The sequence below is a fragment of the Diabrotica undecimpunctata genome, chromosome 6 (genome assembly GCF_040954645.1).
Source record: "Diabrotica undecimpunctata isolate CICGRU chromosome 6, icDiaUnde3, whole genome shotgun sequence".
Lineage (NCBI taxonomy): Eukaryota > Metazoa > Arthropoda > Insecta > Coleoptera > Chrysomelidae > Diabrotica > Diabrotica undecimpunctata.
The window spans coordinates 143,273,944-143,297,044 of record NC_092808.1 but is presented as its reverse complement, the minus strand read 5'-3'; the positions used below and the strand labels follow the sequence as shown (position 1 = coordinate 143,297,044).

Below are 23,101 nucleotides of genomic sequence, written 5' to 3'. Positions count from 1 at the left end.
TTTTAATTTATAACTAACTTTGGCCCTAATTAACCAATGTAAAATTTTTTATTCACTAAGTTGTTAATAATTAAAAATAGACGCCTAAATCTCTGCAGAAAACTATAGGTTTTTTTTATATAGCTCTGCAATAACTAAAAAAAAATCAGATACCTGGATTTGTCATAGTCTCCAACAAAATCTTATTTTCCCGAGCTTATATTGTAAAGATAAGCACATACTATATTGCCTCACTTACTGAGATCGCACTTCTATTAAGTGTCATACGAGACTCTTACAATGCTAACTATTATACAAACTATACAGACCAATGATGAATAAATGTATCAAATATAAAGAATAAATCATTTTACAACAAAAATTTTCAGCTTGCGTCTATGACAGAGTATTTTAATGTCATTATCACAGTTATTTAAACAACATATAATTTATAAAACAATGGACAAAAGGACAGTTTACTTTTAAAAATTCATATGTACCTACATGTCTAAAACTGAAAGTCGGAGCAATTTAGACACAGTTTATGATTTCTTTTTGAGACATCTAAAATATATAGTCTTAAGAATAAAATGCATTCATACGCCTACTCACACATCTCCCTTATTGCGACCCTGTTTCAAAAAGCGTCGCTATAGTTACGCTGTCGTCTTTTCTGTCTAATAGTCAATATTTCCTCCCACTACTGCACGGTTTTGTCCCCTTCCAGCCCTTAACTCCTCACTTCTGCATAATTTGATTTACCTCACGATCCGTTAAGGCTATTACATTATATTTTAATCAAAAGTAGTGCCCTTAAATAATTTTCCACTTGTTACTTCGTGGGCAAATAATTAAATTGAAAACCGCCACCTGATCCGTGTCTGAACGTTATCTACAGAGATTCTAGTCATCCATGCTGCATTTTTTTATTTTGGTTAATAAGAGAAATGGCACTTTCGAGTTTGGTAATCTGATAGTGGTAAAAAAAGAAAAGATAAAATGAATAAAAAGAAGGATTAAATAAAGCTTTGCAAGGAAATAGGTATGGCCCAGATCTTCGAAAATAAAAGAGAGAAAAAAAAAGAAAGCAAAATTAACTAAAAAAAAAAGCTAAAAGCTAAAGAAGGAGCACATAAAAACATATATGATAAACTTGACACCAAAGAGAAAGAGGGAAAGGATATATTTTAAGGCATATATAAAAAGGCAGCAAATTATTTAAATAAATTACATGTCAACATCCGAGACAAAAGAAAATAAAATATTTTTAGTACAAAAAATAAAAAAAATAATATATACACACAAATATATATTAATCTTTCAGTGTTATTCCTGTATCATATTTCACTTCTGTATCACATGTAGATTCGTAGAAGCCAATTGGAACTAAAAACCAAATATCAAGAAAAACAAAATTTATTGACATAAAAAAACAGAAATATGGAATATACCGAAGCAAAAGATTTCACAAAAAATTAAAGTAATGCTTTGTAAATGCAAAAAAGAATATTCCTAATAATTAAGGACAGTATTATTTACTATTATTTAAACAATAATAACAATAATTTATTTACAAAATTTCCGCAATAAAATATGAGTAACAGTTCCGTAGTTTAAAAAAATATACAGTCCTCTCTCTCTATAACGATATGCAAGGGACCGGGAATTTTCATCGTTATAAGGAGAGATCGTTATACAGAGAGAGACAAAATTCGGTACTGTAATATTAATAATACTATACTAAATAACCTATTTTAATTTAAAAAAATTATCAAAACGAATATAAATGAATTGACATTGTATTCCACGTAGATTTATTAACGAATAATATAAGCAATATAGTATAAAAAATATAGTATAAAAAAATCTGTCTTCTTTTCCATTTCCATAGAACTGACCTGACCTTGTCCTGAAGACGCATCGAATCTTCCACAGCACTCATATCGTCTTCTTGTTGGATGAAGAATCGATGCAGTACTTTTGCTGCATCCAATGCCTGCTGAGGGGTCGGAGCTGGTTCTGGCTCTGCTTCCACTTCCGAGTCACTGTTTTCTTCTTCTACACGAACTGCTTGCAGGATGTCCTCGTCAGAAAGTCCAGATGTTGTAGCTACATTTTCATCAACCTCTTCAAAATCTGTTAGCTCTTCCGGTCCGTAGGTGATAGTGATAGTCATCTTCATCATCAGTCAATCCTTGATCTTCCAGCCATCCTGAGTGTTTGAAGGAATGTTTTATTGTATTGCTCGTCACCTCGTCCCAGGATTTACTAATCATTAGGATGGCGTCAAGAGTGTTTAGTTTAAGATCGCCATTATTCTCAACCATTTCCATCAAAAGTCTTCTCCTGTAATGGCTTTTCAAACTCTTGATGACACTTTGGTCCATGGGCTGAAGGACACTTGTTGTGTTTGCTGACAGAAAAGAGAGTTCGATGTTTTGAAGGTCGCGCAATACAGGATGAGCAGGACAATTGTCTACAAGCAAAAGAATTTTTTTCCCTTTAAACTTGATATCCCACTTTCTTATCGCTTCAAAAATTTCGGAGGTTATCCACGCGCTCTTGTCTGCTTTATAGGTCACCGGCAGATTTTTTATGTTTTAAAAGCAACGCGGGTTTGTCGACTTCCCTATCACTAACAATTTTCGCTTCACCGAACCTGTCATGTTAGCGGCCACTAAAACTGTAATGCGTTCCTTAGAGAGCTTTCCACCAACGCTCTTTTCCAATTTAAATTTTAAAGTTCTGTTTGGTGTCATTTTAAAAAACAATCCAGTCTCATCGTATCTTCAGTCATATCGTGCCTTCAGTCCAGGCCACACGTTTTCTAGCCAATCATCCGTTACGTTTTTGTTAACATCGCGAGCCTCTCCGCTGATTTGCCCGTAGTTGATCTTGTGCCGCAGCTTCCACTTGCTCAGACAACCCTCAGATACCTTGAAATTCTCAATTCCAAGTTCAGTTGCAAAAAACTCAGCTTTTGTCCTGACCACAGGCTCAGAAAGTGGAATATGGTTCACTGAAGCATAGCGCGATTTAATCTTCGTGCTGAGGTTTCCGCAACTTCTTCCTGCTACCGCCCTCCATCTCTGCTTTAAGCCACTTTTTTCTGTCCTTCCATATCGTAGCCACAGTTGACTGAGACAGCCCCGTCCGGCGAACGACATCCGATTGCTTTTCACCTTACTCTATTTGCTTGAGTTATCGATAACTTTTCCTCCACCGAGAACACTTTACGCTTTTTCGAAAACATGTTGACTGTTGACAGACTAAGATACAACTCAAACTGGAAATGAAAAGTCGTCAATAGATGACAACATCTGTGTGATAACAGTTAGGTACGCCGCCCGAACAATAAACGTAAGTCACTTAATTCTCTGATAAGAAAGAGTAGAATGGGTGGCCGCATTCCTTAAACGCAAAACAAAACAACTGCTGGACAATGACCTTGCCACTCGTCACTCAAGTATTCTGAACTTTAAACACAATAACACATTTGTCATCAACTATTGAACGCTAAAAAGTTATCGCTATAAAGAGAGAACGATATCGGTATAGAGAAAGAATTAATACATTGTTCTTATGACGAACCAACCAACGTTTACTATTTTCATCGTTATAGAGGAATTATCGTTATATAGGGAATCGTTATAGAGAGAGACTACTGTACTTTTATACGGAACACCGACTTTGTAACCAAATGGAAGACGCCTGTACTTTTATATAAAAAAAAAGTTTTTTTCTACATAAAATGAAAACCATATATATATATTTAGGGATTCTACAGTATTCACTGCCTTCCCTCGCTCAACCGTTTCCATCTCTCTCTGTTGTTCCATTCTCCATCGTTCAGTCCTCTCTTACTCATGGCGTCGTCTACTTCGTTCCTCCAGGATTTTCGGGGTCGTCCTCTTTTCCTCCTTCCTATGGGGCTCCATTCGGTTATTTTCTTTATCCATCTGCTGTCGCTAGTTCTTCTTACATGTCCATACCACTTTAGTCTTTTTTGTTCTATATATGTTAGTATGTCTGTTTCTATTGATGTTCTTTGCTTTATTTCGTCATTACTTCTCCTATCCATTCTTGTTACTCTGCAGCATCTTCGCAGGCATTCCATCTCTGTTGCTACTATCTTACTGCTGGTTTTCTTGTTTATGATCCAATTTTCAGCCCCATATGTCATAATACTTCGCACTAATGTTTTATAAATCTGCGTTTTTGTCTTCATATTTAGGTGTCTATCCCACCATACTGAGTTAAGTTGTCGGATTGCTGTTCTTGTTTGTCCTAATCTTTGTGTAATTTCTTCCTCTGTTGTTGCCTTTTTCGTGATTATAAACCCCAGGTATTTGAATGTATCCTTTCCTTTGATTGTTACGTTGTCATCAATCTGTAGATCTTCTATGTCTTCTTCACTTGTAGATAGGTACTCTGTTTTCGCGAGGTTAATATCTAGGCCAGCCTTGGTATATTCTTCTTGTAGTTTTTTCATCATGTAGCTGAGGTCGTCTTGGTCTTGTGCAATCACTACTTGATCGTCTGCAAAACTTAATGTATATAGGTATTCGTTCCGTACCGGTACTCCCATGCCTTCGCATTTTCTTTTCCATGTAGTCAAGGTCTAAGTATATTTTGAATAGGGTTGGAGATGTGGAACAACCCTGCAGGAGCCCTTTTGTTGTGGTGAAGTCTCCTATGATTCTTGTTCCCATTTTAATGGACACTTTATTTTCTTTATACAGAGCTTTTGTAGCTTCTATGAGTTCCGTCTGTATTTCTAATTTGTACATTGCCTCCCATAGTTCTGACCTTGGTACAGAGTCATACGCCTTTCTCAGGTCCACAAATGCCAAGTGTATATCTCTATTTTTTGCTTTTTTCTTTTCCAACAGTTGTTCCAGTGTGTATATGTGGTCTATGCATGATCTTCCTGCCGTGAAGCCTGCCTGATCCTCTCCGATTTTGCCTTTTATCGCTTGCTCTATCTTTTCTCGCAGTATCTTCCCATATAATCTTCCTATTGATGATATTACGCTTATTCCTCTGTAGTTTTCGCATCGTTTTCTATCTCCTTTCTTAAATATAGATGTCATATATGCCGCCGTCCATTCCTTTGGGAACTGTTCTCCATTTATGGCTTTCTGAAATATCCATTGTATCATCCGGTGTAATTTTTTTGATCCGTATTTTATAAGCTCAGGTGAGATGCCTCCAGGTCCCGGTGCTTTCTTATTTTTGATTGCTTTTATGGCCGTTCTCATTTCCCTATCTGTTATTTCTATTTCTTGTTGTGGGAATCTGCTTCGTCTTCGCCTGTTTTCTTTTCCAATGAATTGTGGTCTTTGTTCTGTTAATAGTTCCTTGTAGTAGTCCTTCCATTCTTTGTCCTGTATATTTCCCAATTTAATTTTTTCTTTTGAGTTTTGTTTCAATCCTCTCAGTACTTTCCATGACTCCGAAGTTCTTGTACCTCCTATATATGTTTCAATATTTAAGCAGATTCTTTCCCATTCTTCATTCTTTTGCTGTGTTATTTGTTTTTTCACTTCTCTATCTTTTTCTCTATATTCTTTATAAACTTCATCGTTGTTTGTAGTCAGCCATTTTCTGTATAGTTGCTTTTTTTCTTGAATTATTCTTTTTGTTGGTTCATTTATTTCATAATAGTGCTGTTTATTTGTTATATGTTCTTTTTCCCCAAGGGCTTCGAATGCTGCTTGCTTTATACTCGCCTTTATATGCTCGTATATTTCTTCGATGTTGCCGTATCTGAATTCTATTAATTTTTGGTCTAGACGTTGTTGGTATAGTTCTCTTATTGATTGTTCTTGGAGTAGTTCTATATTGTATTGTTTTTCTCTTATATTGTTCAACGGTTCTTCTGTGGAGGGGGTCTTGTTATGTTTCCAATTAATGCTCATTTTTGCTGTCAGTAGTCTATGGTCCGTTCCGCATTCTGCTCCTCTTTTGACTCGCACATCTTTGATCTTTATTGTGGTATCTTGTTTGATTATTATGTAGTCTATTATCGATTTCAGCTTTCGTGTTTCTTGCGTCCATGTATATTTATGAATATTTTTATGTCTGAAAAATCCGTTGGTGATTTTTAGGTTGTTTAGTTCGCATAATTCAATCAGGCGTTCTCCGTTATCGTTTTTTTCATCCTCTCCAAATCTCCCCACTACTTTATCGTTTTCTATTCTTCCAGTTCTGCCGTTAAGGTCTCCTGTTATAATTATCTCCACGTTCTTTTTAATTAGCTCTATTTGATTTTGGAGTTGTTCCGTGAAATGTTCTTTTTCTACTCTCGGAAAATCGTCTGTTGGTGCATATACTCCGAGTATCACTGTCTCTTTACCGTATATGTCTATATGCATTTTAATTATTCTCTCGTTGATTGGTTCCCATGTTCTAACCCTGTTCTTCCACTTATTTTTGATTAGTATTCCCACTCCTGCCTTTGCTCTACATTCTTTATTAACTGCGCTCCAGCAGTGGATATGGTCTTCTATTGCTTCCGTTCCATTTCCTTTCTTTTTGGTTTCTGTTGTTACTAGTATGTCGATGTTGCTTTCTTTAAACTCTTTGATCACTTCCGTCGCCTTTTTGTTCCATCCTTGTATATTCCATGTTGCACATATGAATGTTCTATCTTTTCTTCGTTTCGATTTTTGGTTGAGCTTTGATAAGACTGGGTCTTCCGAACTCTTCGCAACATTGCCCCCCCCCGTATCCGATGGGGCTCCCTCTATCAGAGGTGTGGATTTCCACCCGGGGATGTGTTTCCGTATTTGGCTTTTTCATCTTGCGACTTTCGTTCTTCTTACCCTTATGTTTTTCTGTGTGTTAGGTTGCTAATTCCTAACGCCACAACCCCCGTTTGGAGGACCTTTTCTTCAGCCGCCCATTCTGGATCAGACGCTGTTGGTTCTTCCGCCCTCTTGACCATTGTGACTTTTCCAGCCATCCTCTGCTCTCGAGACCGTTGACCGGTTTTCACCTGTACCCCAGGCAGGGACCCTAACAGGGTGCTATCAGCCGGGTCAGCTGAACCCTGGTTTTTTTTAGAGGTGTTACTCCTCTATCCCTCCTCTTTTATCCGGGCTTGGGACCGGCTGCATCGGTTATAGAGCTACTCAATTCACCCCACACCAATTCAGGCAGACTTCCTGATAAAAAAACAGTCAATGTCTGGCCTCTGATAAAAAACAATTTTTTTTCAAAACTTGTTCCAAATATATTGGAATGAAAACCGCAATCGTTTGCCTCTTTCGCATTAAAATCAGGATCATAAAATTCTCGAATCACGTCAAATAAGGAAAGCACATAACCTACAATTTATCTCCAATTTAGCTACCTTCAAACTTCTCCAGGACACGTAGAAACACTTTCACTCAACTTTTTTCTTTTTAATCTATTAAATAAACTATTAAATACTACATTCTGTAAAGATCTCCGCCAAATGTTTTCCTAAAATATACCACCTTAATCTATATTTAAAATTTATTGGCGAAGGATGATCATTTGCACCACGAAAACACCACCAAGAAAAAAAGTTCTCTTGCACGTCTTGATTCAAACTAGAAGTTAAAATATAGTCAACGTTGTATTTTGCTTGTGGGTAAAAAAGTAACTCTTTCAGAGATCTATTAGTAAGCAATATCCATTTTTAAAATGGAATAAGTCCTTTATGTTAACCAACCCGCATTGAATTGACCATTTCTGACATTTCATCCAATAGACGTGGCTGCTTATCTAAATCCGTACCATATGCATTTCGTATTGGAGAATTGGCAACGAACTTACATCGAGAATTTAATAGATCAATCCAAGCATTAAATAGCTGAACAATTACAGCAGCTTCTTTCCAGAAACTATCTTTTGGCATAAATCCATTTTCTCCAGCATAACTAATAGCTTTTGCTACAGAATTTTACACTACTTGAACTGCAGGTCTCACTCTCTGGCCGTCGTGATTCTTCTCGAGCCCGATCCTCTTCGTCGTTGGTAAATTTTTTGGACCATACAACGACTTACTCCAAGCTGCCTGACCACTTCTCTTTGACTCATTCCATTACCAATCAAAGTAACAATTTGAAAAGATCTAGCAAATTTTTCAGCCATAGTTTTTAATTTAAAAATTGCACAAGTTTACTCTTTGAACAACTGTACACTAGCGAAAGGTTTTTGAAAAACAGAATGGCCATATTCCAAGAAAAATAAGGTACACACAACACGTGCATTATCCGAAGTCGTAAAACTGATATCAATTCTGCAAATGTATTACCCTTAATTCACCTGTCGGCACCGTTTGTCGCTGCCTAAAAGACGCAAAAAGTGTTTCTACATTGTGGGAATTTAGTTACAATAGAATAAATTGTATAAACTTAAAGTTATTGAAAAATTCTTACAAAATTGTAGGTGGCCCCTTTTTCGTGACGCGCAGTGTATAAACAAAAATGTAATATATGATGAAAAGTATGAATTTGATGGTAATACAATCTTCATAGATATCGGCGCCGCAACTCATATTTCTTTGTTAATAAGATTGTTTAGATAACATGAATCATTTTTAAATGATACGTGTGGATGAAACCTTATTTTTCGAATAACAATATGTTTTTGCAAAGGCATAACTTTAATTATTCGGTAAACCTACATTATCCGTTCACATTCTGTATGAATACGATATATTATATTCCGTAGTTCCTATTTCAATAAAATAATGAATCGAAAACTTGTTGAGCAGCGCTGATTGACACGACAGAACAGTAAAATTTTAAATTTAATAAAATAAATTAGATTTTCTTCATAATCAGAAAAATCTCGTTCCGAATCACTGTCTTTTAAAATAATGACAAACATTTCCGTGTTATTTTTTATTGTTGATTGTTGAATCAAAAATTATTGCTCGCATTTTTTGATTCAACAATCAACAATAAAAAATAACACGGAAATGTTTGTCATTACTTTAAAAGACAGTGATTCGGAACGAGATTTTTCTGATTATGGTAGAAGGGAAAGTGGCAAAGAATTGTTCACATAACTCTTTTACATTATTTATATTGAATGTAATATTTTTTGATGCTACATACGATTTTAAGCTGGCTCAGACTCAACTGGAACAAATCTGGGTGATATGGAGGTAATCTTAAAATTTTATGTCCCTGTTTTATTGCGATCTCGTCTATTGAGTAACCAAAATACGCTGGTTTATGCATTTTTACTAAATCCTACTAAAGCCTTTAGCATACTATTTTTTGTTGGAATATTTCTGGGCTCTAACCATTTCTTTATTAATTCTTTCGTTGATGTTGATGTTGGTGCCTTGTCAATTTAAAGGAAAACACCTTGAAAAGCACCTTGAAAGGTGCCTTGTTAATCAACACATTATTTAAAGGAAGATAGTGTAGTACTTACATATTCGCGATCTATACCTCGAACTAAGACTTCCATCATATCTAGGTCTAGGCGGTGGTCTCGGTGGCAAGGCGGGCGGAAGTGGTGAAACTTCTATTCTATCATCAGCCTCATTTTTTCTCCCCTGTTCCGTCTGATTGAATTCTCCTATATTCTCACAGTCGTCCTGTATATGGCATCTACAACTAACGCTTTTTACTTTGGGAGCGTGCCCTATCTTTGGCGAGTGACTATGTGCTACTGCATGATTAATATTTACAATTTGTTGTAGACTACCGGATCGTACACCAGCATGTACGTGAGTATTTTCATTCTTTGTGTTCTCGGTGGATGGTTTATCAGAACACGTGCAAGTATGGACATGAGCAAGCAAACCACGGTCGCTAGTTTCGCTGGATTGGTAGGCAAGCTCCCCCTTTTGGGGGTCCGGAGAGGGAGTTGACATCGTTTACTATAGATTACATGTCTTCCAGTCTGAAATAAAGTCAGTTTTAGATAATTCAGTCATGGTTTACTTAAAATTTGTAGTAATTTAGACACCTAATTAATAATTTGCTTTGAAAAATGAAAATATTTCAAAAACTAATAAATTTAGACAAAGGGAATATTAAATAAACATTAAAATTAAAACAAATAAAAAAGTATTGTAATGGAACTTTTCGCTAGTGACATAAAATACTTAAAATTTTTAAGAAAATAATGTACTTGCGTTTTGACTCGCCCTGTATTCGATATACAGAAAATTACCAATATTTCATCATTTTTGAAAATTTTGACAACCAATAAGAAATATAGCAACAACAAATCATTGTTTCTGTGCTTCTTTTTAATTATACAGGGAGTCAGTGCCGGATTAAGGGGGGGGCTATGGGACTCTTAGCCCCCGGTGGTAAATTTTGAGAGGCGGTACGTCGCTCCCATCACGTTTTAATTCTATATGTGGATATTTCAAATTTATGGGGTTTTGGGGGTTATGGGGTTTCAAAAACAATTTGTTTTGAATTTTTGCAATTGCTTTCGGACCACATATTAGAAGAAATTGTAAAACAAATTCATTGTGGCAAATATTATTCAATCAGTGTTGACTCTACGTCTGATATAACACGTACAGATCAACTGACATTCATTATTAGGTATTGCTCGGACACCGGAACACCTGTTGAGAGGTTTATACAGTTTTTAGACAACACTGGCCACAAAGCCGAAGATATGGAAGCCAGCATTGTAAAAATTTTGTCCAACCTGAATATAAATATCGATGACTGCAGGGGACAATCGTATGACAATGCTAATAACATGTCTGGCGTTTATAGCGGTCTCCAAGCCCGAATAAAATCTAGGAATAGTTTGGCAAAATACGTACCATGTGCAGCTCATTCCCTAAATTTGATTGTGCAGCATGCAGCAGAATGCACTATGGAAAGTACTTCTTTTTTGTAGTTGCTGAAGAAATTTATGTTTTTTTCTCAGCTTCAACTTACAGATGGAAACTACTCACTGATCTATTGAAAAATTGTGGCCATACAACATTTGTTCCAAAAAGAGTTAATGTGACTCGATGGTCAGGACGATTTAATGCATTAAAAGCTCTTAATTTATGCTATCAAGATATAAAGCAAGCACTTTTAGAGTTATCCGCTAACGATGACGAGAAGATGCCAGTACGCTGTCAAGCAAACAATTTACACGAAAAGATGGCAACGTTAGAATTTGGTATTTATGTTGCCTTTTGGTTCGAAGTACTGGAAAGAACTGACCTAGCCTAGCGAGTAAATCTTTACAAAGCGCAAATATGGACTTACATACATGTTCGTCTTTGTATAGCTCATTACAATATTTTTACGAGTCTCTTCGTGATAAATGTAATATATTTGAACAAAAGGGGCAGCTTTTATCACAACAAATGGAATACAGCAAAGAAATTAGGAGTCGCAAAAGAAAATTACAGTTTGACGAAGCAGATACAGAAGAGAACCTTACACCGCAAAATAAGATTAGAACCCAAGTGCTGTATAAAACAATTGATTATTTGGCAAATAATCTGAAATCTAGAGGAAAAGCTTATGAAGATCTTGCCATCACTTTCTCATTTTTATTTTCTCTACCTCTTTCAAAGGATAATGTGATTTCAGACAAAGCGTCGGTATTAGTGAATATTTATTCGAATGACTTGGATACATCTCTACCAAGTGAGTGTATTCAATTAAAACATTTTATAATGTCACTACTAGGCCAAGTTGAGTATAAAAATCCAACAAATCACAGTGCTACTTTTGTGATGGAGCTTTTGCATAAAAATAATATAATTGCAACCTTCCCAAACTTAGAAATAGCACTAAGAGTCTTCTTATCGTTGATGGTTACTAACGCAAGGGTGAAAGATCATTTTCCACTTTAAAACGGGTCAAAAATTATTTGAGAAATTCGATGACGGAAGAAACATTAAATTCGTTCGCTGTTAGCGAAAAATTAGATTTTAATAAAATCATTGACCTGTTTGCAAGTAGGAAGTCCAGGAAAATTTGTTTGTAAATAATTGTTAATTTACTTTATAAGTTGTGAGTTTGTGTCTTTGTGGCTTTTTTGTATATTTGTAATAAATTACGTAATAATATTAAAATAGTTTTAATGAATTGTTAACCTAAGGCAAGGCGCTCACCAACGTGGCAACCAAATGGCGTGGCAATGGCGAGCGAGTGCTGTGGTGTCCCAGTGGCAGATAGAATTGTTAAACCTTTATAAACACAATGTAGTCGCACGTATCGAAAGGTCGCACGTGCGACTACATATGTTTATACATTTTACCTGCCACTGGGACACCACAACACTTGTTCGCCATTGCCACGCCATTTGGTTGCCACGTTGGTGAGCTCCTTGCCTAAGACGCATCTATACCTACTGGAGACTCTGGAGAGTGGCGGTATAGTATGACTTAGCCCCCGGCGGTCCATGAACTAAATCTGGCACTGCAGGGAGTTGACCTTGTTACGATTTTTATAGAAAATTGGTTATAACTTTGTAAAAGATTTCGAATATAAAATAAAATACAGGGTGTTCAATTTGAAAAAACACAAGTTTGGTCTGCCACTATGTCATCGAACACCCTGTAACATTCTAACTAATTTTATAATTTGAAACTCAAAATGATCTACAATTGTGGTTATTAAGGTTTATTCCTATCTATTATTATAGCGGATCTACTGAGCTGTATCACACTAATCAATCACCCTGTATATACGAGGTGAGTTTTTAGTGCGACATCGGTAGATCATCCTTCACATCCTTTCCACCTTTCAGTCTTAAATGACACTTTAATTTAAATAATTTAATTTAAAATTAGACGTTTATGTTTATGTTTCATTACATAACTCCATTTAATATTGCTTGTTGTCGCTATTAGTACAATACTTACAGTTCTAAACGTTGTGAAGCTATTTTTGTGGCACCTTATTACAAATTACTATTTTTATTGGGAATTAACCACAATTCTATGTATATTTGGACGTTTCGATTTCCACTTCGAAAATAGTTTATTGAAAATTCCCAACAGTAAATTCTAAACGTTGATTTTCCTAGAGACATAAACTTGAATCGTTAACTGAAATATCTCACGAGAAATTCAATACATCATTTTCATCACTGTATTACTGTTATTATTCCATATTTCTAAAATAATTCTGAAATTAAAAAAGCTTGCCTCCTGTGAGGATTGAACTCACGACCCCTGGTTTACGAGACCAGTGCTCTACCACTGAGCTAAAGAGGCAGATGCCTGGCCTTGGTTATAATTGCTATTCACTAAGTAATGTTTTTTGAAATAATATAAAATCATTTTTTATTTAAGTTATATTTATTTTTCATAAAGTATTAATGGTAGTTATATAATAAATATATTATTAATATTATTTCTTATTAATTAGGTATGAATAATATGTTACTCGCAAGATATTCAAATGTACATTATCTTTCGTGAACCTTGCAGATTAGTAGAACAAAACGGATTGAAATTGGAAGTTTAATTACCGTTGATATATGAACAGAAGGCCAAAAAGATATAGACGATCTAGAACAACTTAGGAGAAATCAAAAAAAGATAAAAGAAAGGATAGGATACACAAACGAAAGAAAACAAACCATTAAGGGGCCTAAATATATGTACCTACCTACCTTAACAGGGAGAAAGAATTCAGAACATTCTATAAGAAATTATTAACATCAACAGAAAAGAATTGAAGGCAACTACAAACCTGTCCAGAAGTATGAATGGCGACTTCTGGATTGGTCCATCTGGATGGCGCAGTGGCGCACCCAAGGGGGGTTTGGGGGTTAACCCTCCTCTAGGGCACTATTCCAACCACTCTTATTCACAAATTTTCAGGACTCAAAATAATGGAGGTAGCATAAAAAAAATTTCGGTGCCTAACCACAGGAAAATTCTAGGTGCGCCACTGGGTTGGCGTCTAAATACTATAGAGGAAGAGGAAAAAAACCCGGAAGACAAAATAAATGATGAATGAGGAACAGACAATTCATGAAATGTGGAAGCCTGGTTAACTGATAACAACAGCAGATAAGTCAGAAGAAGAAATAACTAAGTTCTATAAAGATCTGGAAAAAGCAATAAGACTAACAAAGAAAGAGGACATAAACATAATAATGGGCGACTTTAACGCCAAGGTGGGTAAAGGAAGATATGAAGACATAATTGGAGAGTACGGCCTTGGAGTTAGAAATGAAAGAGGCGACCTGCTGTGTGAATTCTGCCAGGAGAACGGTTTTGTCGTCATTAACACATGGTTTCAGCTCCTACCTCGTAAGTTATATATTTGGAAATCACCAGGAGACCGTCCAAATCGAATAATTAGAAACCAAATTGACTACGTTTTAATAAACAGAAGATTTCGTAACGTTATCAAAAGAATCGCAGCATATCCAGGTGCTGATATTGCATTAGATCATAATCCGCTAATAGCAGATGTGAGGTTAAAACTAGCAAAAATTAAGAAAACAAATACAAACACCAGCACGCCTATAAATACAAGAGAACTGATGAGAGACGAAAATCTGAAGAAGAGTTATGCAAATCAATTAATGAAAGAATGCGAATAATAGAACAAAATGATGATATCGAAGAGATGGTCAATGATATTAAAGGAACGATTCTGGCAGTAAACAGGGAAGTTAAAACACAGATCAGGAAGAGAAAGCATAACGAATGGATGACGGACGAAATTATGGATCTAATGGAAAAGCGAAGGCAACATAAACAACAACGTAATCAAGACAAATAGAAACAGATACACAAAGAAATTCGCCAGAAAATTAAGAAAGCAAAAGAACGTTGGATGGTGGAAAGGTGCAACGAAATAGAACAATTGCAGGAAATAGGAGATAGTTTTGGACTACATAAGAAGATCAAAGAAATATCGAATATACACAAAAGCCACCACAGAACAAGAATACGCAACGACAGAAACGAATACATAGAGTCAGAAGAGGAGATAGCAATGGCGTGGAAAGAATACGCAGAAAGACTTTTTAATGACGAAAGACCAAGTGAAATAGAATATGCAGTTAGAACCACAAAGATGCATAAAGCAACAGGTCCAGATGAAATTAATATAGAAGCAATAAAACTACTAGACGAGGGGAATATCGAAATCTTGGTAAAGCTGTTCAATAGAATTTATGTTACTGGTTACATTCCGCGAGAATGGCTGCAGTCATCCTTTGTGATGATCCCAAAAACAGCTAATGCCACAAAATGCAATGAACACCGCTTAATCAGTTTAATGAGTCACTTGCTGAAACTCTTCCTTAGGATATTACACTCAAGAATGTACAAGATACTAGAAGAACTTAGCGGGTCAACACAATTCGGTTTTAAGGGAGGACTAGGAACAAGAGAGGCAATTTTATGTTTGAACACTTTAATACAAAACTGTTTAGATCAACGAAAAGATGTCTACCTCACCTTCATCGACTACGAGAAGGCATTTGACAATGTTAAACATGATATCATGATGGAACTACTACATAGGGCCAACATTGACCAGAAGGAGATCAGAATCTATACTGGAACCAAATGGCAAAGGTGAGGATTGATCAAGACCAATATACGGACGAATTTGAAATCCGGAAAGGTGTCCGCCAAGGCTGCATACTCTCTCCGATGCTTTTTAATTTATATGTTGAAAATATATTTGCGGAAGCATTAGAAGACACGGAATTAGGCATTAAGGTGAACGGCATACCAATTAGCAACCTACGCTATGCGAACGACACAGTGATTATAACTGATAAATTGGAAGATCAGCAGTTATTACTTGATAGCGTGAATAGCATAGGTAAAAAATATGGCCTCAAAATCAACATTTTGAAAACGAAATATATGGTCCTTAGCAGAAACCCTCCAGAAAACCCGATAATATGCATAGGTGACGATCGCATAAAACGCGTGAAAACTTTTAAATACCTTGGCACCACAATCAATGACCAATCGGATCCACAACAAGAGATAAAAACCCGAATACAAATGGCAAGACAAGCTTTTGTGAAATTCAGACCGCTCCTATGTAATCAAAACCTACATTTCGAAATACGCTACAGAATGGTCAAGTGGTACATATGGTCCATCTTGCTTTATGGCATAGAAACGTGGACTTTGAAAAAAACATCTATCAACAAACTTGAAGCATTTGAAATGTGGTCATTAAGAAGAATGATGCGCATACCTTGGGTGGATAGAGTTCGAAACGATGACGTCCTTAAGAGAGCCGGCGGAAAGAGAACTCTTTAAATTAATTAAAAAACGCAAGATTGGTTACCTTGGGCACATATTGAGAGGAGCAAAATATGAAATACCACAGTTAATCCTACAAGGGAAGATCGAAGGTAGGAGAGGAGCCGGCCGCAAACAATTATCCTGGTTAAGAAATATTAAAGAATGGACAGGAATACACAATACAGGCGAGCTGTGTCACGCCGCCAAGAACAGAATTCTAGTAATGAGATAGTCGCCTACGCACTTTGGTGTATGGCATGTTAAGAAGAAGAAGAAGAAGGTTAACTGAACTCGGGTCAACCGAAACCCGGGTTAACCGAAATCATCGCGAATCGAAATTTACCTACAATAATATGTAAACAATGCATGAATCATTGGGATTGCTAGTAGCCTGACCTGGACGCTTGTTTTTATATGTACTCCCGCTTAATCATATTCCCGCACCCACTCCAGTAATCCCTCAGTCTTGACTCTTGACAAATATGTCCAAGTGAAAGTGCTATTGCGAAACAAAGTATTGTTTTTGATGCTCTGAAGTGGTCTGTGTAAGACGGCTTTCAAGCGGAAGCCTGTTGTGATCTCTATTGCCGACAAATTACCTGCTATCAAAGAAGTTGAAAAGGGGAGTTTACTAAAAACTTGCGACGAATTATAGAGTTGGAGTTTCTACTGTTTCAGAACGGTAAAATCTATACTTCAAGTGCAAGCCATAAGAAATTTTGACACAAAAACACTGAAGACACCAAATTTTAAAAAATTAAAAGAAAAGCTGTGTATCTGTGGTTCACACAACAGAGAAAATACGGCATGCCGCTGACAAGTCCAGTACTGTAAAAGAAAGCTAAAATGTCAACGAAGTCATTAGGTAAGGAAGGAAAAGATTTTTGTGCTAGCTATGGCTGGTTAGACTGATTTAAAAATCGTTACAGCGTTCAAAAACTGAACTTGCAGCTGTGGAAAAAAGTTATCTGCTGATTCAGACGCGATAGATGTTTCAAAACAGAGTTTGAAGATTTCGCCCAAGGCTATAGTAAGGTCCAGATTTATAATGCAGACGAAACAGGAGTAAATTTTAAGATGTTGCCTAAAAAATCCCTTGCTTCAACAACTGAAACGGCTGTACAGGTCACAAAATGAAAAAAGAACGGATAAAGTTCACCGATGTGTGTTGGCAAGTCAAAAAAACCACATACATTAAAGTATATTCTGCCCAATGTCTTACCAGTTTTTACAGAGCGCAAAAAATTGCGTGTATGTCTTCTGAATTATTTGAAGAATGGTTTTAATAAGTGTGTGCCGAAAGTTGGGAAGTTTTTGGCTGGAGAAGGTTTCCCAAAAATGTTCTTAATTGATAACGCGTTTTCACATCCCAGTGAATTAAAAATTGGTAACATTGTTATTTGTTTCATTCCTTTAAATGTTACTAGCCGTTGCGAATCATTCTGCAGGATTGCTAAACACGTGATATGAATGAAGCGCTAAAGTCAGTGAAAATGAAGGTGCTGGAGAAAACTGTACGACAGACTGGAAGAAGAAGGAACAGAAAGTTTTGCAAACTTGACAGAGATGCTTCATAAAATTCCTGGATGCGAAGACTTGAATAAAAACGACGTGAATGAATGAATCCTTGCGGATGACTCTGAAGAACTCACAGACCAATACATTGTAGAAGCAATTTTGCAGACAGCTAATAACTCAACAGAGAACTCCAATGCAGACAGCGTGAATGACGGATCGGCAAAGTGACTGCTGACGATGGATTTAATGCATTAGATCTATGATCTATATTAGAACAATGCAAATAATTAACAGGAAACTATTTGAAACACAAACAAAAATCACGCAGTTTTGTTAAACTGATACTTTTTAATACATGTGTGAGTTTAACTAATTTGTAAGTAATGTAAATATCGTTCAAAAATATACTTTACAATTAAAATAAAAACAAAAATAGCTCTTTATTAATAAGCACCACTTACGAAGGCCATTTTTAAATACTCATGGATTAAGCGAAAAATTCGTTATCCGAAGAAAACTGTCCCTGGTTTATTTCAGTTAACCGGAGCCCTATTGTATTACAAAATTTTATTTGACTGTGCTAAATATATTATTGGAAAAGAAACTTATTATCCGTGATGCTCAAAAGAACAATAGTGTTGGATCGTAAGATAAGCTGATTTAATTTTATCTTTTTTTATTTATTTTTCTTTGCATCTTTTACTGAAAATCCTTTAAATTCTTCTTGAAATACCATCACACAAAAGTAATAATTTTTGCAAGAAAACTAATCCCTCGTTTTTGTTAAAAGCACAACAAAACAACTTTAAAATAGATATGCTTCCCTCATGGTGCATTGAATAATTTGAAAAAACTATTATTTACCTAGCTACCTGAACCAAAAAGACATAAAGAGTGGTCTACCTGTTACTGTATAGTGGGTGTTACACAAAAGGTAAGAGATTTGGGAATATATGACCACATTCAGCATAACCTTTTGACAGAAATGATACCTTTTTTAACATGTTTGGGTTATAATTATTTATTTTGCTATAGCCTGCTCTACAAAGGGGCCCATTAACAAATTTATTTGTCTAATGAACAACGAAATAAATTAAACAGACAGTCATGCTGTCGATCATAACATCAATATTAACATATTATATCTGGGTAACCATGTACACAAGAAGATATGATAGCAACAACAAAAGAAAAGAGATAAGATAAGCGAACCGCAAGAAATTGATTGTCGAAGTTTTACGCCAAGAAACATTTTATTGTTGCACCCGTTTTCGAGAAACAATGTATACGCTAACTTTACGGTAAAGCTGGCATAGTCATAGCTATATCCCGCCAATCTTAGCGTCATATTTTATTGCTAATTAATTGCTGTTGATTGGTACATTGACCACTCCCTAAAATTACCCCTAGCGCAAAACTCATCCCCGGAAAAATCGAGATATTGACCAAAATTTGCGTTTTATTCTATCGACCCATGCTAAAGTTACTGCAAAAAGTTAAATAATGCACTTTTTATGGAATACATTCCCATACGATGGTTGATGTATATTGCCTAAAATAAACAGTACTGAAACTAAAATATAGATGTCTCTTTGTGCGAGCTGTCAAATTCAAATTAACTAGTATAGACCTATCAAGTAATCCTTAAACAATTAATTATTAAGGCCTAATTGTTAAAAATGTTGTTAAGTACAGAGGAGAAAGTGTTTCTTGTTTAGCTCATACGGAATCGGCCGACATAATAGTGCAAGTCTGCAATACGTGTGTGATCAATTCACACAACGGTTTAATAAACGTTCTCCAAGTAATGCTGTAATTTTGAAGGTTGTTGAAAAGTTTAGAAATACGGTTAATGTATTATGCCAACGAAAAGGAAACTCAGGGCGTCCCAGGACAGTTAACAACAACGATAACCATGAACGTGTTTTTGAGCGAATCTTGGAAAATCCGAAAAACAGCCAGACAAAAACAGCGTTGCATCTTGGCTTAAAACGGACCTCCTTGCAAAGAATCCTGAAGGAGCTGGGTGCATTTTCGTATGTGATTCAGGTACATCAACAATTACATCCCAGGGATTATCACAGTAGAGTGGAATATTGTGCCAGATTTCTTGCATTACCGTATGAAAATCCTGAATTTTTGAAAAATGTATGGTTTTCAAATGAAGCACATTTTCATTTGTCACGCCATGTAAATCGTGGCACAAATCGATTTCTGGGCTTTGCCAGACCAGATGAAGTTCAAGAAGTTCCTTTACATAGCGCAAAAGTGAGTGTCTGGTGTGCAGTTTCGGGACACGGAATCATTTGTCCATACTTTATCGAAGAAAATGTTAGGCAAGTCACACTTAATCAACAGAGGTACATCGAAATTTAAACATGCTTTATCCCTGATCTACGTCAATTTTGTCGTCCACGTAATTTGGCATTTCGAGACGAATTTTTTAATTTTTGTTAAAAAATACTTCGGAGTAAACTAGAACATTTTGTCAATTTAAATAGTGGTGGTTAGATTGACCATATATGTATGTTAGAGTGTACCGTTTTTGAGACGTCTGAGATTACGGGTTAAAGTTAGAGTTTTGGTAAATATATTTAACTTTTTATTTTCAAATGAAAATACTTGTACTAAAAATAATAGTGGGAAACATTTTAATTTGTTTATGTAGGGTTTCCAACCATTTCTAAACTTTTTATCAAACATAATTAAATTACAATCGGCATTCCTAATGATCATTAGCCTAATTTGCTTAATGTGTTTAGGATCTTAGTAATGTGGATGGAACAAAATGACCGAGCTAGAAACACGCTCCTTGATAGACCTATTGGTCAGAGAAGGAGAGGTAGACCTAGAACAAGGAACAAGGACCTAGACCTAGAACATTCTGGTTGTAAAGCCAGAATGACAATGATGATGATGATGTTTAGGATCTTTGTAAGCGGATATATAATATTTTATCTCTCAAGCACAACAGTTAGAAAACAGACCAGTCATATTGATCTAAACTCAGTAGATTGTAATTCAAACGTATAGTTTTAAGTGACCATCATGCCTAGATGTAAGTTGGATATTGATGAATTAATTGCAAATGTGCATAAATACTTTATCATTAAAAGAGAAATTCAGAAGAGTGGACCTTTAAAGTCATTATTATCTATAAATCAACGCGTTGGTTATTTTTTATACTCGTACAACGAGTATAAAAAATTGGTTAGTTAAAAATAATCAATTTTCCGGAATACGCCTTCAAATCTGCGTTACTGGAAATTTCGAAACGTAATGAAAAACCAACAGTTTATATAGTTAACCAAATTGTATAAAGTTATGGACATCAAGTACGACGGTTACCGCCGTATCACTGACAGTTTAATCTCATCGAACACATCTGGGGTATATGTAAAACTTATTATGATAATCACGTTGGATGAAGTGAATACAGTGACGATGCAGTTAGGGAAAAAAGAAGCTCTTAAAACTTGAACTCCAGAAATAAGGGTCAAAACTGTAAATAAATGTAAAAAAATTAATAGAAGAGTGGTGGATATGGGCAAGTAAAATTAGTGAAATTAATCCAGTGATTATAGATTTACATAATGATAGCGGTAGTGAATTTGGTGACGATGATGATGATTTATAAATTAAAATAATCAGTAAGGACACTCTTATAATGTTATTTACAAAATAATTGTACAGCAGATTAACCATTATATTTATACATTCATTATTAGCCAAATAAACAATAATATTTAAAAATTTTTGAATTTTCGCTCCTCATTTTATACAAATTAACTCTAACTGATAATACAGGCAAAAATATTCTAAACAAAGTAATTAAAAAGATTATGGAGAACTCCAGTGCAGTTTACCGTTTATACGTTTATTGTAAGTGTTACCTGTTTTCTTTTACTAGTGATATTAGTTAATTCTTTAATCTTTTTGTGTTTGTTAAAACTATCATGTTTTCTAGTATTTTTCCACTCCATTGTAAATTATTATGTTTTGTGGCGTTTTGCTGTCTAATTAAAAAATATAAAAAGAAGTGTTAGAGAGAATTTGGAAATTATTTATAAGCGTTCAACAACAATTTTATTTAAATATATTTCTATTAAAATTACGAATATAAAGACCATATAGGTAATATAAATGGAGTCATGTATGTAATAGAATAATACAAATTTAAAAATAAATAAGAACCAAGTAGTATAAGTTAGTAAAGTGTATTTCGAAAAAATAAGGACAGAAAAAATGGTCATACCAATCAGCCACTAAAAATCTTAGAAAACGATATACCAAGACAGCTCTTTAGATTATAAAAAATTCTCTAAACGCCTTTCATGTGCAATTAGCCTTAGAAATAGAGGCGGTAAATTCTTATTATCTGAGATTATCTTAAATTACTTAAAACTGTAATTATCAAATGCATCACTATATACATAGTCAAATACACAATATAAATCAGTGAAAATTGATTTGTTACCTGTTCTGATCGATCATACAGATCACTCTGCCACTTCACCATCCTCTAAAGACCATATTATAAAATAATCTTGTTTTTATCGATGAAAACCGTTGTTACTGCAAAAATGTAGCACATCAACAACTGTCACACACGATCAACATAAACATACAGTCTGCAAGACGGTACACGAGTTCACGGAACCTTAATTTAACCCCCGTTTGTTTGCAGTTGCTTCCGCAATGCAAAAAACAAGAGTTTCCGTTGACATTCGGTAAAAATTCACACACTTATCCCGACAGGTCCTTACCAATGATTACAAAATATTCAGCCACTTGGGGATGTTTAAAGTGGACCACCAGTCGTTTGTTCTTTTACTTCAATACAAGAGACTACAAGAACCAGAAGGCTGTGATTACGTGACAGAACGTTGAAAAAAAACAAGCAATTATCGACCGTAAGTGTATCTATACAAGGGTATAAATTGGGTTCTTACGAATACCGGTTTATGGGTTCTACTGCAAAATGCTAGATCAAGAAAGCACAAGAAAGACCTTGGCGGAAGAATGTTATCCCCACCATTATATTGAATGTAAGATCGGTTCTCTTACTTCAACGGCTCTCGGTATTGCAAGCGTTGTTGACAAATCAGTACAAAATACTGAATACAAGCGAAAATGTACAGGGTACTTCAGTTTCTATAGTTAATTGACTATCCTCATCATATATTTTGGATGGATTCATACATTCTGATCATGCAATAAAAATGACAAATAATGTTTTATTTAGAGTGTGGCATACATGTTAATAGAACATATTTTTAAAATCTAGATTGTATATAATAATACCTATAGTCGGTTCGCTATATTTACGCGGGTTTCGGATTAACAAAATTATGCTAATGACTCATTGATAACCAGTTGCAGTAAACGACTTCCCAGAAA

The 23,101-nt window shown here is 35.3% G+C and overlaps 1 protein-coding gene and 1 non-coding gene across 2 annotated transcripts in view; both read right to left on the bottom strand.

The window, feature by feature from the left end:
- Window positions 1–22,726, bottom strand: part of LOC140444024 (uncharacterized) — a 53,011-nt gene extending 30,285 nt beyond the window's left edge. Inside the window, exons 1-2 of the mRNA XM_072535606.1 lie at window positions 22,179–22,726; window positions 9,400–9,873 (exon numbers count right to left, since the gene is read on the bottom strand). Coding sequence (XP_072391707.1) covers window positions 9,400–9,844 — 445 coding nt within the window. The 5' untranslated portion in view covers window positions 9,845–9,873; window positions 22,179–22,726. The remainder of the gene's footprint in view (window positions 1–9,399; window positions 9,874–22,178) is intronic.
- On the bottom strand, window positions 13,094–13,165 carry TRNAT-CGU (transfer RNA threonine (anticodon CGU)). Its single transcript has one exon. It is a non-coding gene; the product is annotated as a tRNA-Thr (tRNA).
- Window positions 22,727–23,101: the final 375 nt, after the last annotated feature.